The sequence below is a fragment of the Mustelus asterias genome, unplaced genomic scaffold (assembly GCF_964213995.1).
Source record: "Mustelus asterias unplaced genomic scaffold, sMusAst1.hap1.1 HAP1_SCAFFOLD_311, whole genome shotgun sequence".
NCBI lineage: Eukaryota > Metazoa > Chordata > Chondrichthyes > Carcharhiniformes > Triakidae > Mustelus > Mustelus asterias.
The window spans coordinates 367,219-384,651 of NW_027590275.1; the positions used below are offsets into that span (position 1 = coordinate 367,219).

General features: G+C 42.6%; 2 protein-coding genes across 9 annotated transcripts in view; one reads left to right on the forward strand and one right to left on the reverse strand.

Moving 5' to 3' along the window:
* Positions 1–1,641: 1,641 nt before the first annotated feature.
* LOC144486288 (uncharacterized) overlaps positions 1,642–17,433 on the reverse strand; it is a 35,092-nt gene continuing 19,300 nt past the window's right edge. For 2 of the 8 annotated variants that reach the window (XM_078204350.1, XM_078204349.1), the window contains exons 3-4: positions 12,461–12,625; positions 1,642–4,187 (exon numbers count right to left, since the gene is read on the reverse strand). In XM_078204350.1, coding sequence (XP_078060476.1) covers positions 4,003–4,187; positions 12,461–12,625 — 350 coding nt within the window. In that variant the 3' untranslated portion in view covers positions 1,642–4,002. Of the gene's footprint in view, positions 12,626–14,980; positions 15,117–17,433 lie in introns of those variants that run through there. The other 6 variants (XM_078204346.1, XM_078204344.1, XR_013496242.1 and 3 more) reach the window with 5 other exon arrangements.
* Positions 15,361–16,576, forward strand: LOC144486281 (histone H2B 5-like). Its single transcript, XM_078204336.1, has one exon. The coding sequence runs from the start codon at positions 15,361–15,363 to the stop codon at positions 15,745–15,747; it is 387 nt and encodes a 128-aa protein (XP_078060462.1). The 3' UTR covers positions 15,748–16,576.

Here is a 17,433-nt window from a genome sequence, read left to right on the forward strand (position 1 = left end):
CCTCTCCTCATAGCTAATGCCCTCCATTCCGGGCAACATCCGGGTAAATCTTTTCTGTGCCCTCTCCAAAGCCTCCACATCCTTCTGGTAGTGTGGCGACCAGAATTGAACACTATATTCCAAGTGTGGCCTCACTAAGGTTCTATAAAGCGTCAGCATGACTTGTCAATTTTTAAACTCAATACCCCGGCCGATGAAGGCAGGCATGCCGTATGCCTTCTTGACTACTTTCTCCACCTACATTGCCACTTTCAGTGACCTGTTTACCTGTACACCCAGATCCCTTTGCCTATCAATACTCCTAAGGGTTCTGCCATTTACAGTATATTTCCTATCTGTATTAGACCTTCCAAAATGCATTACCTCACATTTGTCCGGATTAAACACCATCTGCCATCTCTCTGCCCAAGTCTCCATCTGATGGTCCTCATCGCTATCCGCAAATCCACCAACCTTTGTGGCATCCGCAAACTTACTAATCAATCCAGTTACATTTTCCTCCAACTCATTTATATATATTACAAGCAGCAAAGGTCCCAGCACTGATCCCTAAGGAACACCACTTGTCACAGCCCTCCATTCAGAAATGCAGAGTATTCCATAATTATATAGTCTTGCTGAGACAGCAGCTAGACTATTGTGTGCAGTATTGTTCTCCTTACCAAAAGAAAGATATGATTGCCATAAAGGGAGTGGAATGAAGGTTTACGAAATGAATTTCTTGGTTGGAGGGATTGTTGGATGAGTAAAAACGAGAAACACCAGGTGTTTATTTTCTGGCATTTAAAAGAATGAGAGTTGCTGACATTCAAGCATACAACAATCTTACAGGGCTCAATAGGGTAGAAGCAGGAAGTATGCTTTCCCTGGCTGGTGTGTTTGGAACCAAAGGATACAGCTCATTTAGGACTGAGATGTAGAAATCATAGAAACCCTACAGTGCAGAAGGAGGCCATTTGGCCCATCGAGTCTGCACCGACCACAATCCCACCCAGGCCCTACCCCCACATATTTACCCGCTAATCCCTCTAACCTATGCATCCCAAGACTCTAAGGGGCAATTTTTAACCTGGCCAATCAACCTAACCCGCACATCTTTGGACTGTGGGAGGAAACCGGAGCACCCGGAGGAAACCCACGCAGACACGAGGAGAATGTGCAAACTCCACACAGACAGTGACCCGAGCCGGGAATCGAACCCGGGACCCTGGAGCTGTGAAGCAGCAGTGCTAACCACTGTGCTACCGTGCCGCCCCTAATGTGGTGGAATTATTTCCCTGAGTGGGTGATTCTTTGGAATTATCAGTCCAATGGGCTGTGGAGTCTTACTTGTTGATTAAGTTCATGAGTGAGATGGATAAATTTCTACGTATTAGTAACATCAAGGGATATGGCGATACAGCAGGGAAATGGTGTTGAAGTGGAAAATCAGCCATGACCTCATTGTGTGACAATATGGGCTCAAAGAGCTGAATGGCCTACTCTTCCTCACAATTTACATCTTTAATTATGTTTCAGCATGGTCATCATTTTGTGACTGTAATTAATGAGAAATGACTCCAAGGTTCTTTTCGTATCCTGTCACAATGTGACTGTGGCTTTAAATATAGAGCTCGCAGCGCCAAATTTGCCGTGGTTCCCCGTGGACGGCAAGAAGAATTCATCAATCAGAATAGAGAGTCTGAGTCTTGATCTTCCAGGCAGCAAGGCTTTATTAGCTAGTACATTTCAATAAAGCCGGGATTCCCAGATGAAATCCAAAAAACCAGTGCTCTCACAGTCCTTTTTATCCACATTTAGCTTCATATTTCATCATTCTTATCTTACAGTCAAGGTTTTTTTGTTGCAGACCCCAAGGCCACTTTTCGTTAGCCACCATGATTTACTAGACCTACGTTATCTGCCTTCTTTCTGTTTTTTCACGAATGAATGTGCTATGATATCACTGTGGTTACATCCTGCCTTCTTATCTGAAGTTTATTGTCTAATCAGCCAAGGTTGTTGCTTGTTCAACCATTGTAGGGCATCCTGCTATGCCAAGTCTTTTTTCCCGTTGTCTGACTTTCTCACGTTTATTTAAGAAATTACTTTCAGCTTCTATGTTCATTTATGCGAGTATCCATGTGTATGCTTAATAAGATATGTGATATATATGAGAACTTCTTAAGTAGTGATTATCTCTTCTATGTTAATTATTATCTCCTACTTGTCCTAATAATTATTCCTTCCAATATATGTTGTCTTAATGATTATTCCTTACATATCCCCTCTTTGAGACATCATTGTCTCACTAAACTATTTCTTGATATATTTTCCCAATATATGTCTTAGTTATGTTTGGTTTCACGAAATGTGGAGGAGCTTAAGTGTAGGATCAATATCCCTTTTTGTTTATTAATAGCCTAATTGCGAACTGCTCCTCCAGATTTCCTTTACCTGATAGTTCATTAAAATACATTTTTGCATTAATACATTTCATACACTTTGTACTAACACATCTCTCCCTCCTTGATTTTGCTTGATCATTTAAGTATTTCCCTCTATGCGTATGGTATCTAGGGTCATATTATCTCCTCTTATTTTCAAACTATTGATAATGGTACATGCTGTCCATTGCCCTGTTAATTACACATCGACATAAGCATCCTGCTTACGCTATCTCTACTATTATAAGCAGCAGTAACATAAATGATTTAAAAATCCAATCAAACATCCCATTTCCCACCCATCCTAACCATCCAGGTGGGTTATAATCATGGAATTCGTGACCTATCTTTTGGAGTTGGTCTGCTTGTGCCTTGATATGCTTTGCAAGGTTAGTTATATTCTCAGATTTATCTGGTATGTAAGTACAGCATTCTTGTTAAATTATGGCACATGTTCCTCCCTGCGAGGCCAATAGATAGTCCAAAGCCAGTCTATTTTGCAGGGCTACTGTGCGGACTGCCATCAGTTCTGCTGATACTTCTGTCAAGGCTTGCCCTGTTTATCGAGCTTCAGCTGCAGTGATATTAGCCAGTTGTTCCAGGGCTGTGGCCATCAGAATTAACTCGTTTGCCGTTCTTCCTGTCCCATGTAATGGAAAGGCCATCATAAAGAACCAGTCAATCTTACTGATTGTTCGTTTTGCTCGCGAAGGGTAGCTTCGTAGGGAAGGCATGTGGTGCATATAGGGCACTACATATCCCAGATAACAGGAGCCTGTCCAGTTCGCAGGAAGCCAGGGATATGCCTTTGTACCGCATATAAAGTAAGTTCCATTGTAGGCCGTAAAGTTATCAGCCAACGTCATCTAAGGTTGTACAGCTTTTCCTTCCCACACGTTGCTTGATGTGATGTTGCATATTTCAGTCCAGTCTATTTTGAACATACCAGCTGTACTTAAATCTTTCACAGGTGGTTGCCATTCTACAGTTTGCTGACATTTACTTTCTCCAACTCTTGCTCCATCCACATTTTTCTTTAAACAGAAGGATCCTGGTCCATTTGATTTTAGGACCGTCGGTACAGGTGGGAACTGGGAATGGTTGTAAGTTGGTTGGTACCATGTAGCAAACCTGGTCATTCTATACCCAGCTGACTCCCACATTGTCATGTTTCCTCCTTCCCCTGTCTTATTTTGTCTCAATATCCATTCTATAGTTTCTGAAATCTGAAAGGGGAGAGACTGGAGTGGTAGGCCTTCTTGGGAATGGCTTGGGACATGAGTGCAGACCCAACATTTGCTTATGTTCAATCTTTCTGCATACATATATGACATATATAGGTAAGTATTTATATGCGATCTGTCTTCTTCCTGTTCATTTTTACTCTTGCCACCCCCCATACTAAGTACTAGTATTATCCCCATCCATCCTACCCCTACTTTTCCCATGCTATCACAAGGAGGGAGAGTACAATTTATCACAGTTTACACAATTCTTTTCCCGCGCTTAGTCGCCGCTACTACTATTTAGTTTATACAGTCTTTCAGCTTCAATTTCAGTGATTTCTCTTGTTTTGTCAGTTCAGTTGATAGCTCAGTTTCCTGGGTCGAATTCGATGAACCATGAACTTGAGCGGTAGAGTTTGTGTCAACAGTCCTTGTTCCTGAGGAAGGAACATACTGATCACTGGTATACAAATCAAATTTCCATCTTCTTTTAACGCATTGAAACAGATCTTCCCCTCTTTTGCAGTCTTTAGTGCTACATTGCAAAACAAGGAGCGTCAGTCTCAATCAAAGTTATCATGAGTCTATTCGGTGGGGGTAATTCAACTTGACCCCATTCCTGGACTTCTTGTTCGGGGATTTGTTCATTCTCCATTCGCACTACCATTTGTCGCATCATTAGTCTGGTAATAAAAGATCTCAAAGCAGGCAGTAAACAACAAAAGATTAGTCCAATTATGATTATTACTACTACCATTATAACCCCGCCTTTGCAAACCATGCTCCCCATTGTCCGAATACATTATCAAGCCAATTCCAAATATTATGGCCAATTCTTTTGGGCCCATCATAGCTTGTATTAAGGCTTTTATTTGACTTTCATGCTGTATTGGTCCCCCACTACTTTTCATAAAGCCTCTCTGTTTCCAGATTGATCCAAACAGATGACACACTCCATGTGCATAAGCCGAATCTGTATACACTTCTACTGCCTCCCCTTTTGCTAATTCACATGCTCTGGTTAGTGCCTTAAGTTCTGCTAGTTGGGCCGAACAGGGCTGTTCACATTTTTCTGCTTCTATAACTTCAAGTCCTCCTGGTCTTTGTTCAACTATGGCATAGCCTGCGTGGTTTCCCAAGTGATCCCTGTAGCATGAGCCATCTACATACAGTGTCCTCTTCTCTTCTGTCACTAGTCCCTCTGCTCTTAAGTCTTCTCTCAGTTTCATAAATGTTTTTGCTTCTCTTAAGCATTCATGTTCTTTTCCTTCATGAGGTAATGGCATGTAATCAGCTGGATTTACTCTGTTGCACTTTATTATCGTGATATCTGGGAATGTGGTTAGCATTCGATAATGATGGATCCTAGCAGGTGTCAGCACAAATTTTCCTTGCTCAATCAATTCAGCTACTTTGTGGTGTACATGTATGTTTATTAAATATCCCATTGTGATGGTAGCTGCTTTTTCGTAAGCCCACCAAGCAGCTGCCAAATCCTGATAACATGGAGGGTACCCCAGGGCCACATCATCTAACTTGGTGCTATAATAAGCTATTGCTTGTTTCTTTCTTCCTTTACAGCTGTCCTGCATTAACACAGCAGTTGCGAATCCTGTTTCCCTGTTGCTAACAAAAAGGTCAAAGGGTTTATCATACGAAGGCAGCATCAGTGCTGGTGCTTGCACCATCTCTTGTTTCACGTTATCAAATGCTTCTGAGGCCTCCCTGTCCCATATCAAGATCGCTTTTAACTCCTCACATCCGGCCTCTTTCATTATTTTCCTTAACGCTTGTGTTTTTTCTGCATAGTTTTCTATCCATTCTGAACTAAATCCTGTCATTCCTAAGAATGTCATCATCTGTCTCACTGTCTGTGGTTTTGGGATTTTCAATACTGCTTCTATCTGCTGGTGAGCTATTCTTTTTTGTCCAACAGTTATTTCCCTTCCAAGGTATTCTACTTTTCTTTGACAGAACTGTAATTTATTTCTTGACACTTTATGTCCTCCTTTCGCCAGCTTTCCCAGCAGTTTTAAACTTTCTTCCCGACACTGTTCCTTTGTTTCTGTACACAACAACAAGTCATCCACATATTGTATCAGTGTTCCTTCTAGTTGTATCCCTGCCAAATCTGCTCTCAACACTTGGTTGAATACATGTGGGGAGTGTTTGAATCCTTGTGGCATTCTATTGTACTTTCCCTTGTACTTGAAAGCAAATAAGTACTGACTCGCTTGTGCCAAGGGCACACTGAAAAATGCTGAGCATAAGTCTATTACTGTAAGCCATCTGCTTTCAGACGGTATGTTAGTCAATAAGGTGTAGGGGTTAGGGACTTCTACTGGCATATTTTCAACTACTTCATTAACTGCTCTCAGGTCGTGTACTAACCTCCACTTTTCCCCATCTGCCTTTTTAACTGGTAATAAGGGTGTGTTACATTTACTTCGGGTTTCTTTTAACACCCCTGCGTCTACTAATCCTCTGATTGTTTCTCTTATGCCTTTTACTGCTTCTGCCTTGATTGGATATTGTGGTTTATAAGGTCCTTGACATCCTGGCTTCAATTTTACTTCGACTGGGGTAGCTGTTTTAACTTTGCCTACATCTGTGTCGTTCATTGACCACAATTCCTCAGGGAGAGAATCTAAATCTTTTTCTAACTTTGCTCTCCATTCTTGCTCTACTTCTTTATCTTTTAACTCTATTTTTACCTCTTTTGGTCTTCCAGTCATCCTTGCATTAACAGATATTTTCATCATTTGTCCGTCAGTCGACATCCAAATATTCTCATTGTTTGCTTTAATAAATTCCAGTTCCTGTGCCCTAAACGTCATAAGTCCCAAATCCTTTGGTCTGTAATCAGGATTCACCTTTAGCGTAACATGTGGTTCTGTCTCAGGCACTGAGAACCATTTTCTGACCCATTCATTCTTTCTAATTGTGAAGGCTGTTCCCTCTGGTCCGATTAAAATGCTGTCTGAATTTATTTCCTGTTCTTGTCCTGCCTCTTTATTCCACTTCTCCTGTATCTCTGACTGTTGTATTTTATCAAAAATCATTGTGCTATGTAGTTCAGTTTTTGGCCATTCGGCGTCTGGAATCTGTGCCTCTACAAATGTCCCCCAAATTTCCCATACCTGCTTTTTAATTTGTTCTTCTATGTCCCCTAGCCAATATACATTGGCCCACTCTTCTCCCCTTACCCTAATTACGTACATGCCCGTCAGATTAATTCCTTGAGTTGTACACTCTAATTTTAACCCTAACCCTAAGATTGCATCTTAACAAATTCAGTGGTGTTTTATTGCATACTAACACAGGCACATGAGTGGTTTTGTTTCCAACGGTGATAGGCACCGGCATCGTCATTTGAGTCAATACTGCTTTCCACGAGAACCCCATAGTTTTTACAAACTGACCTGACAATGGTAGGTGTCCTGCATATTTTTCTTGTATGCACGTACAAGTAGCTCCTGTATCTATCATCATGGGGATCTCAACCCCCCCTATTCTAACATTGATTACAGGTTCTTGATTTGCTGTGTCCGTTATTTGTACATACTGGCCTACCATTTCGGGGTTCTCTGGGCCTCCCTATAGGAAACTCTGGTGATTTACTGGCCCCTGACTCATTGGGCAGTCACTGGTTGGCACTTGCATCATTTGCTGACTCATTTGTTGTTGACCTCCTTGTCTATAGCTGTTTTGGGGACAATTCCTTTTTATGTGTCCTGTTTCCCCACATCCCCAGCATACCCCTGGAGGGCCAGGTGGTCCTCCCTGCCTGGGGCCTTGATTATATCCTTGGTTTTGTCCCCTCTGGTTCTGATAGGGTGCTTTTCCCTGTCCCTGTCCTTTTCCTCCTGCACTTCCCTTGCTATATTTACATTTTTCATCCCATTCTTCCTTACCCTCCTCCTCTTCACACCTTGCCTGACTGTCCACTGCCTCCTCACCTTTCTTACTCTGTTCTTCCTCCATTTTTCTATTTGCCCATTTTAACACCCTTACCCGAACCAACTCTTCCTCTAACTCTTGCCTCATATGGCGTATGTTATCCAGTTCTCCTTCCACTTTAGCACCTTCTTCTTCCCTTTTTACCTTTCTTTCCACCTCCTGCTTTGCCCATTGTTCGCGGGTCATGTCCCTTTCTTCATATTCCCCCTCAAAATTCACTGTCCCCTTTATTACTGGATACAGCCCAGCAAAATCTTGGTTTTCCTTATAAGGGGGCGGGGCTATATGTGGGTCTTTCAATTTTTCCTTTTCCTGAATCTGAACTGGCATTTGCATTTTCCATATGCGCTTTTTCTCTTTTCCTTCCTTTTCAAATAATGTTAGTATCTCCAATTCTTTTTTTCTTTTCTGATTTCTCTTTTGTGATTTACCCCTTAATTTATAGTTCTTTACCAGTCCTTTCTGATCCTCACATCTTTCTGTACACCAGGTGCCTCCCTCTGGCCACTGTGTGTTTAATTTACTTGTTCTTTTGGTCCATTTTTGGGAGATATGGGCTATGTCTCCTTTCAGGGCTGGGTACTTTTCTCCCAGAATTTCCACCGGTGTCTTAGTTTGATATGGCATGTTCTGTTTCTTTGCACTGCCTTGCGGCTTAATATTTTCTGATATGTTGGTATTTGGCACTATTGTTATTTTTATGCGATATACTGTTTTCCCTTTTTCTGTCCTTGGACTATCTTCCCACTGCACTTCCCTGACTGACACCTGTATTTCCAACCGAGGTCTCAGTATTTGCTTCCCTGTTCTTCCCTCTCCTGGTGATAATCCTTTTTCTTCTGCTAGTGGATAATATGCCTCCACTTGCTCACTGATTTCCAACAGAGCCTTACTTGGTCTGATTTCTTCTATTAATTCTGTCAATGTTTCTTCTACTGCTTCACTCGTCCAATTTTTGTATATTATTTCGTCCCAATTTACGTATGGCCACTCCTTATTCACTTCCTCCAAATTAACTACTTCAGTTATTCTTCTTAGCAGGGCATTTCTCTCACCCTCATACCACTCCCTAAAACCTCCTCCAACTATTTTTACTAGATCTTCTCTAAAAAAATGTGTGTTAACACCACTACTTAAGAAATCTATTACTGCAATATTCCTACGTGATTCATCACTGTCGTGATCCTGCTTTGCACTCCACATTTACCAACAGCTGCTTACACCGCTATTCCAGATCAACCTTTTCAGGCTTCTCCTTGTAGCCCCTTTACTTTATTTCACTACCTATCCCCTCTCTTCTTCCGGCGATCAACGTAGGTCCTTAATTACTATGTCAGGTAGGAGAGCAATCTCTCCTAGATCTCTCCTTCCTCTCGGCTGACGTCACTCTCTCCGAGGTCCTGGGTAGGTTTGGACTGGCAGGCTTGCCTACACTTACTCTCCTTGGGCAAGTCGTAACCTGGAAGCCCGCTCCTAACCGCTCGACTAACCTAATTGCATCAATTAGCGTTCGGTTTTTGTAGCGTCTCACTTTTTACCCATTCGTGGACAATACAGTACATAAAACTAAAGCGTGCTTTTTACATGCAAAATTTGCCCTTCCGATCAGACTCAGTCTCTCAATATTTTACACAATTTTAACTTTACCAATGCAGGTTATCTTTTGGGCAGGTGAGATCCAGGACCAGTGGAGAACCGGGTGCGCCAGGCCTCGAAAACCCCTTTCTGACAACAAGGATTTACATGCATGCAAGTCTGCTTACCTTGTTGACAGAAGGCCGGCTGGGGACTTCTCGGTTCCGGTCGGACCACCGTCTCCCTCGATCCCTCCGGGGTTGAGTCACCGGACGACCTCAACTCTGCCCTGCTCGCAACCGCCAAATTTGCCGTGGTTCCCCGTGGACGGCAAGAAGAATTCATCAATCAGAATAGAGAGTCTGAGTCTTGATCTTCCAGGCAGCAAGGCTTTATTAGCTAGTACATTTCAATAAAGCCGGGATTCCCAGATGAAATCCAAAAAACCAGTGCTCTCACAGTCCTTTTTATCCACATTTAGCTTCATATTTCATCATTCTTATCTTACAGTCAAGGTTTTTTTGTTGCAGACCCCAAGGCCACTTTTTGTTAGCCACCATGATTTACTAGACCTACGTTATCTGCCTTCTTTCTGTTTTTTCACGAATGAATGTGCTATGATATCACTGTGGTTACATCCTGCCTTCTTATCTGAAGTTTATTGTCTAATCAGCCAAGGTTGTTGCTTGTTCAACCATTGTAGGGCATCCTGCTATGCCAAGTCTTTTTTCCCGTTGTCTGACTTTCTCACGTTTATTTAAGAAATTACTTTCAGCTTCTATGTTCATTTATGCGAGTATCCATGTGTATGCTTAATAAGATATGTGATATATATGAGAACTTCTTAAGTAGTGATTATCTCTTCTATGTTAATTATTATCTCCTACTTGTCCTAATAATTATTCCTTCCAATATATGTTGTCTTAATGATTATTCCTTACAAGAGCAGAGCATGTCCACAGCTAGTGACTGACCCTTTATTTCCCCAAAGACTTTCCACAATTGAAAAGTCGCATGTCAGGTCAGAGATGGAATACTCTCCACTCACTGGGTAAGTGCATCTCCAACAACATGAAAGAATCTCAAAAACAAAATAATATTTTGGGTTTCACTTGCACACCAGCTTCAGCATTTAATTCCTCAGCCACTGGTGCACAATGTGTACCATCCGTGAGATACACTGCAACAACTCAGTGAGGCTGAGTGTGGGACTCAATCTGCATCTCTCCATCTCTTATAAAGAATGAGATTAATTTTGTGCCTATAAGTATTGGACACTGTTGTCCGTCTGCATGTGTGAGATGAGATGAACATGATTTTGTGACTCTGGCACTATGTCAGTCTCCGCTGTTGTATGTTAATATGGGGTTAATTCTGTTCCTCAGTTTGCCATGAAGTCAACATGAGTTTGATTTCAGTTTTGCAGTCTTCAGATTTTGAGTAAGAACATGAGTGTGTGATTCATACTGTTTGTATCCATCCCTGGTACAGCAGCTCGAAGTTATTTTCCTTCTGTATCTCTGTTCCTGTGGTGCTGTGTACGACTACAGGATTCATTCTGTAAATGTTACTTTGCTGATACCGTGTGAGTGTGGAGTTCATTTTGTTTCACTTTTCCTCTGATGAACGTTTGGGTGTAAGAATCATTCTGTCGTTGTCATTCATGAGTATGTTATGGAATTCCTTGTTCTTCCATCTGTCTCTTGGGATTTTGTGAATGTAGGATTAAATTTACATCTGTGATTCTCTCGTTATCTTTGCAAGTGTAGGAATCAATCCTTCTACAGTTGTTCCTTGTGATGTATTGAAATGTGGGATACTTTTGCACTTTAACTTTACATGCATTTCAGGCACTGTGTTAGAAACTATTTATTTAAAACATAATGCATTGATATTTGTTTGTCATTTGATTCAATTTATCACATGGATTTGGGTACATTTTACAGTCATGGGTTATATTCAGTAGCTGTTTTTAAGTTGTGCAAATGGTATTCAATTTATAGCTCTGTGAATGGTAACATTTGGATACATCACCTGGTAATTAATTACTGCAGTTTGTAGTAACAGAATTGTCATTGCATCTTTCAGTTTGACTCATTGAGATTTTTGGATTGGTTTACAAAATGTATCAAAACCTATATTCTGAGGTCATTAATTGCAATTTTTTTTAGTATCACAACATCATTTTTTTGTCTATTCTGGCTATGAATTCTTATTCAATTTGTGACCAACATGACACAATGTTTTATATCTGTGAGTGGTGTGTTTTGTTAAAATCCTGTGATTGATGTATCTACCTGTCAGCCAAATATAATATTGAGGAGTTTGCACTTGATACAAAGCTCAACGCGAATGTGTGTTGGGAGAAAGATACAAAGCAGCTTCAGGAGGATTTGGACAGAAGTAATGAGAGGTTCAGAACATTGCAGATGGAATATCATGTGGAATGTGTGAGATTTTTCATTTTCGCAGAAGGAACAGATGTTCAGAGTATTTCTTCAATGCTAAGAGGTTAGAAAGTGTCGATGTACAAAGGGACATGTGTATCCTCATTAATAAGTCACTGGAGGTAACAAGGAAATGAAGCAGGTAATTTGGAAGGTTAATGGTGCGTTGGTCTTTATTGCAAGAGGATCTGAGTACAGGAGGAGTAGTGAAGCCTTGGTTTAATTGTATAGCAGTGTTATTAGATTGCATCTAGAATACTGTGTGCAGTTTCGGTCCCCTCACCTTACGAATAATATTATTGCCTCAGAGGGAGTGTAATGACTGTTCAGCAGATTTGTTCCAGGAATGGTGGGACTGTCTGATGAAGAAATCCTGGGGAAACAGGGCCTGTAGTTCACTGAAAACAACAAAGTATTTAAAAGGGTATACATGGTAGATGCAGGTGAGATGTTTCCCCTGGTTGGGAGTCTAGGCACAATTTTAAAATAAGGGCAAATCCTCTTTGGACCGAGATCTGCATTTTTCTTTACTCAGCGTTGTGCTCCTTTGGAATTCTGTAGCTCAGAGGGCTGTGGAAGTTCACACACAGAGTAAACATTCATGGACATTGACAGATTTCTAAATCTCAATGTCAAAAAGGGAAATTGGGGATAGAGAGGGGAAAGGGCATTGAAGGAGATGGTCAGCCATAATCAGATTGAATGGTGGTGCAGGCTCAATGGGCTGAATGGTCAACTCCTGATCCTATGTCCCACATTTGTGGGGAAGGAAATAAAAAAAGCCTCTTTTCCTGTTCAACTCTTGGATTGAAAAGTTGTCTCTTACCTTGCAAACAGTATGGGGCTGAATACTTCTCTTTGTGACAGTGAACCCAATGAGTTGGCAGTATCACTGTGCTCTGTGAATGATACTGGAACTGCTTTGTGTTGGAACTGGCTTGATGAAATTGTGCTTGTGCCAAGGAATCATCTGAGACCAACAAATATCTGCCTGTAAAAAGAAAAATAACTAACTTAACTGAGGAACAGATGAAATAAAAGGTACAAAAGTTTCGAGAGAACTTCACAAATAACAATTATTTAGGAACCTGGGTAAAAGGAAAACCATGAGCACAAACAATATTTGAGATCACTTCACTAATACACCAAACTGCTTTTGCTCACTGGGTGTTTGGGGCGAGTTTCAAACAGTTTTGTGACATTCAGAAACAGCCCAATCCATGCACTGCTGATTGAGTTGAGCTGTGCGAAGCAGCAGTAACTTTTGCACAGGTCAGATATCTATTTCCTGCTCCCACTTTAAACAAATATCGAAAAATAAACAAGCAGCCACTTTGTAAACCCTCTCCTTCCCACTCCAAACCTGCTGCCGACAGTAGAACTTGTTTGTACGGCTGCTCTCGTGGTTATTGTGCAGTTACATTTCCGCTGTTCATTGTACAATAATAATAACAAACATTGGGAGATGGGAACTAAATGAGGCACCTTCCGGTGGTTTGGGAGTGAAAACAGCAACAATGTTGAATAATGAGTTCTTGCCATTGTGTCCCCCTGGCCTTGTTCAGAACCTGTCTATGAATTGCCTCCCCCGTTAAGAACATGGCTTTGACATTGCCTCCCCCTTCTCTCCACCTCCCCCAATTCTCTCCACCCCCCACTTCTCTCCATTCCCCCACTTCCAATGGCTGGACTTGCAGATAGTGAGGAACATTGTCAGAGGCTACAGAAGGATATAGATAGGCTGGAAATTTGGGCAAAGAAATGGCAGATGGAGTTCAATCCAGATGAATGCGAAGTGTTGCATTTTGGTAGAACGAACGTAGGGGGGAGCTATACGATAAATGGCAGAACCATAAAGGGTGTAGATATGCAGAGGGACCTGGGTGTGCAAGTCCACAGATCCTTGAAGGTGACGTCACAGGTGGAGAAGGTAGTGAATAAGGCATATGGCATGCTTGCCTTTATAGGACGGGGCATAGAGTATAAAAGTTGGGGTCTGATGTTGCAGTTGTATAGAACGTTGGTTCTGGTCGCCACACTACCAGAAGGACATGGAGGCTTTAGAGAGAGTGCAGAGGAGGTTTACCAGGATGTTGCCTGGTATGGAAGGGCTTAGTTATGAGGAGAGATTGGGTAAACTGGGGTTGTTCTCTCTGGAAAGACAGAGGATGAAGGGTGACCTAATAGAGGTGTATAAAATTATGAAAGGCATAGATAGGGTGAATGGTGGGAAGCTTTTTCCCAGGTCGGTGATGACGTTCACGAGGGGTCATAGGTTCAAGGTGAGGCGGGGGTGGTGGGGAGGTTTAACACGGATATCAGAAGGACGTATTTTACACAGAGGGTGGTGGGGGCCTGGAATGCGCTGCCAGGCAAGGTGGTGGAGGCAGACACACTGGGAACGTTTAAGACTTATCTAGATAGCCACATGAACGGAGTGGGAATGGAGGGATACAAAAGAATGGTCTAGTTAGGACGAGGGAGCGGCGTGGGCTTGGAGGGCCGAAGGGCCTGTTCCTGTGCTGTATTGTTCTTTGTTCTTGCCCCCCGCGCCGCCCGCCCCCCCCCCCCCCCGCCCCTTCTCTCCGGGTCAAAGGTTTGACAAACGGTCATCTGGACTCGAAACATCAGTTCTTTTCTCTATTTACAGATGCTGCCAGACCTGCTGAGATTTTCCGCATATTTTCTTTTGGGACCAAAGACTGACAGATACAGAATGAACTCCACACACCCATTCAGCACCAGAGACTGACGGATACAGATTGAGATCCGTGCACCCTTACAGCAGCAGATGTTAACAGGTACAGAGTTAAACTCACATTCCCACACAGTACCAGGCACTGACAGTGGATGAGAAGTTCACACTCAGACAAAGAAACCCAGACTGAATCAATTTCACACTGACGTACAGTGTTAGAGAATGACAGTGACAGGGTGAATCTCTTTTACATACAGTTCCAGAAAGTGACAAGTACAGAATAAGTCCAGCATGGTGAATGTGACACATGCACAGTTAATTCAGCACTGCCTTTTATCCCCAGGGAGAGAATCAATACACTCACTCACATGCCTCACTATCGAACAGATACACAATGAATCCCCAGAAACAAATGAGTCCAATACTCAAATATAGAATAAATCCAACACTCAAACATGGTCAGAGCAAGTCAGATACATGATTTCCAAACTCACATAATGTACTCCATACTTACAAACAGTGAATTAATCCCACACAGACACACAGTGTATCAGAGAGTAACTCCCACACTCTCACACTGTGTCAGAGAGTGAGTAAATCCCACACTCACACACTGGATCAGAGAGAGTGAGTAAATCCCACACTCACACACATTACCAGAGATTCACAGTTCCGGAAGGAATCCCACACTCCCGCACAGTCCCTCTGTGGAGAAGGGTCCCTCACACCGACAGCCAGGCGACATTTCCCGGTGGATCTTTACACACTGAGAAACTGGCGCTGGAGATTCTTTGTGAAATGTATTTCCTGATTGTGGTAAGGGGGCTTGTGATTGGCGGAAACTCCTCAATCTGATTGGTCTGTTTTCATATCCACTCAAATGAATCCCTGATAAGTGACTGTAATAACTTTCAAAATGTCCAATCACAATCATTGCTTTTCCAATTCCTCATTAGCATAGTTCTGTGGGACTGTCTATTTAATCAGCGCTCGGAAGGGGTTTGCTTTATTTCTGCGTGGAATTGAAGATGGCTGATGAGAAGAAACAAACATCGAAACCAGCTCCCAAGAAGGGAGCGAAAAAAGTGATTAAGAAACCGGGAACAAAGGGCGGTAAGAAGCGGCGAAAGTCGAGGAAGGAGAGTTACTCCATCTACATCTACAAAGTGATGAAGCAGGTTCACCCCGACACCGGCATCTCCTCCAAAGCCATGAGCATCATGAACTCGTTCGTGAACGATATTTTCGAGCGCATCGCGCGTGAGGCTTCCCGCCTGGCCCATTACAACAAGCGCAGCACCATCAGCTCCCGGGAGATCCAGACCGCCGTGCGCCTGCTGCTGCCCGGAGAACTGGCCAAGCACGCCGTGTCGGAAGGGACAAAGGCGGTGACCAAGTACACCAGCTCCAAGTAAAACTCCCCCATGGACTGAAAAACACTCCAAACACAACGGCTCTTTTAAGAGCCACCCACAATCTCTGTGAAAAAGCTGCGCCATCTTTTCCCTTATTGAGTGAATGAGAAATGTCTTTCTGGAGGATAGAGATTTGTCCCGGTGCTGAATGCTGTGAATGGGACTTCATACCCGCCCCTTACACACACTTTCACATTGAAGGGACAATCAAGCTGAACTGAGAGCGGATGGTAAATTCTAGTCTGGGATTTATGATGGACAATGAGGAGAAACACCACATCGGAAGGTAGTTCTTTAGATTTAATGATAACTATATTCACAGTTTCGCAGCAGCAGAATTAAATTCATAATACGATTATTTATTCGTTATTTCGGGTGATCTGGGAGTCGCTCCCGCAACAGAGTACAGACGGAAATGAAAAGGTTATTTTCGGGCTGATCTGTTTATTCCGCAGCTTTCCCAGAGGACGGACTCAGCCAGATTTGTGCACACACAGGACCTGAGTTCATTGCAGCGCTTTAAGATCTGCCTCCCCCCGGCGCTCCCTATTCTCCGGACACAAAGCTGCCTGTTCCACCGGCGGGATCGGGCCGGGGATTCTCTCCGCACTTCCCATTGTAACATTCCCGGCCGATTTCAGGGGAGAGGATCAGAAATCAGCCGTTTCCCTCTGTCCCTGTGAAGCCTGTGTGAAGGGGTTGGTTGGTGATCTCTATGTTTCTGCTTTTCCACTGAGCTGAGATTTGCTCCGTTTTAAATTGCTGAACGGGGTCTGATTACCGCGGGTTATAGATAAGAGATTGAGAAATTCAAACTGTTCCTAAAATAGCGCCAGGATTCTGAGGGAAAATACAATAAACAGATTATAAAGTGTGAGATTGAAATAGTTCCGTTATTTTGTATTTTTCCTGCACTGAAATTGGCGGGCTTTTCCAGTTTCAAAATGTGAACCAATCAAAGCCTCCCATTTCTTCTCCCTGGCTCTCTGATTGGTTAAGAATGTGATTGAAATGTGAGTGACCAATCAGAGCTCGAGTCTGGCTGCAGCCTCACAAACCGCTCACAATGATTATTAATAGAGATTAAACTGACGGAATCTGTATTTGAGATATTAAATGTACTTTGTTTCCACAGACAAATATTTGAATGAACCATAATAAATGTGATATTTCCTCCGCACTAGTTACAGAGAAGAGACCTTCTCACACACAGTCCGCACATTGTCACTGACGGAGCTCAGTCTCAGGACAGCAGAAATAATTCCAGAGACGCCTTTTCAAGTCACTGCTCAAACAGCAGCAGAGACAGGTGTTGTGTCCATATCATGCCCAGCTCTCGTACCAGGATGGTCGAGTGGTTAAGGCGTTGGATTTATAGATCCAATGGGTTTGAACCCCACTCTTGGCAAATGGATTTTTAACACTACATTCTGCACCCTCTCCTTTCGTTCTCCCCTATCTACTCCATGAACGGTATGCTTTGTCTGTATAGCGCGCAAGAAACAAGATTTTCACTGCATACCAATTCATGAAACAAGAAGTAATCAAATCAAACTCTGTACCATCGAGTCATAGAGGTTTACAGCATGGAAATAGGCCCTTCGGCCCAACTTGTCCATGACACCCTTTTTTAACGGCTAAACTAGTCCCAATTGCCCGCACTTGGCTCATATCCCTCGATAGCCA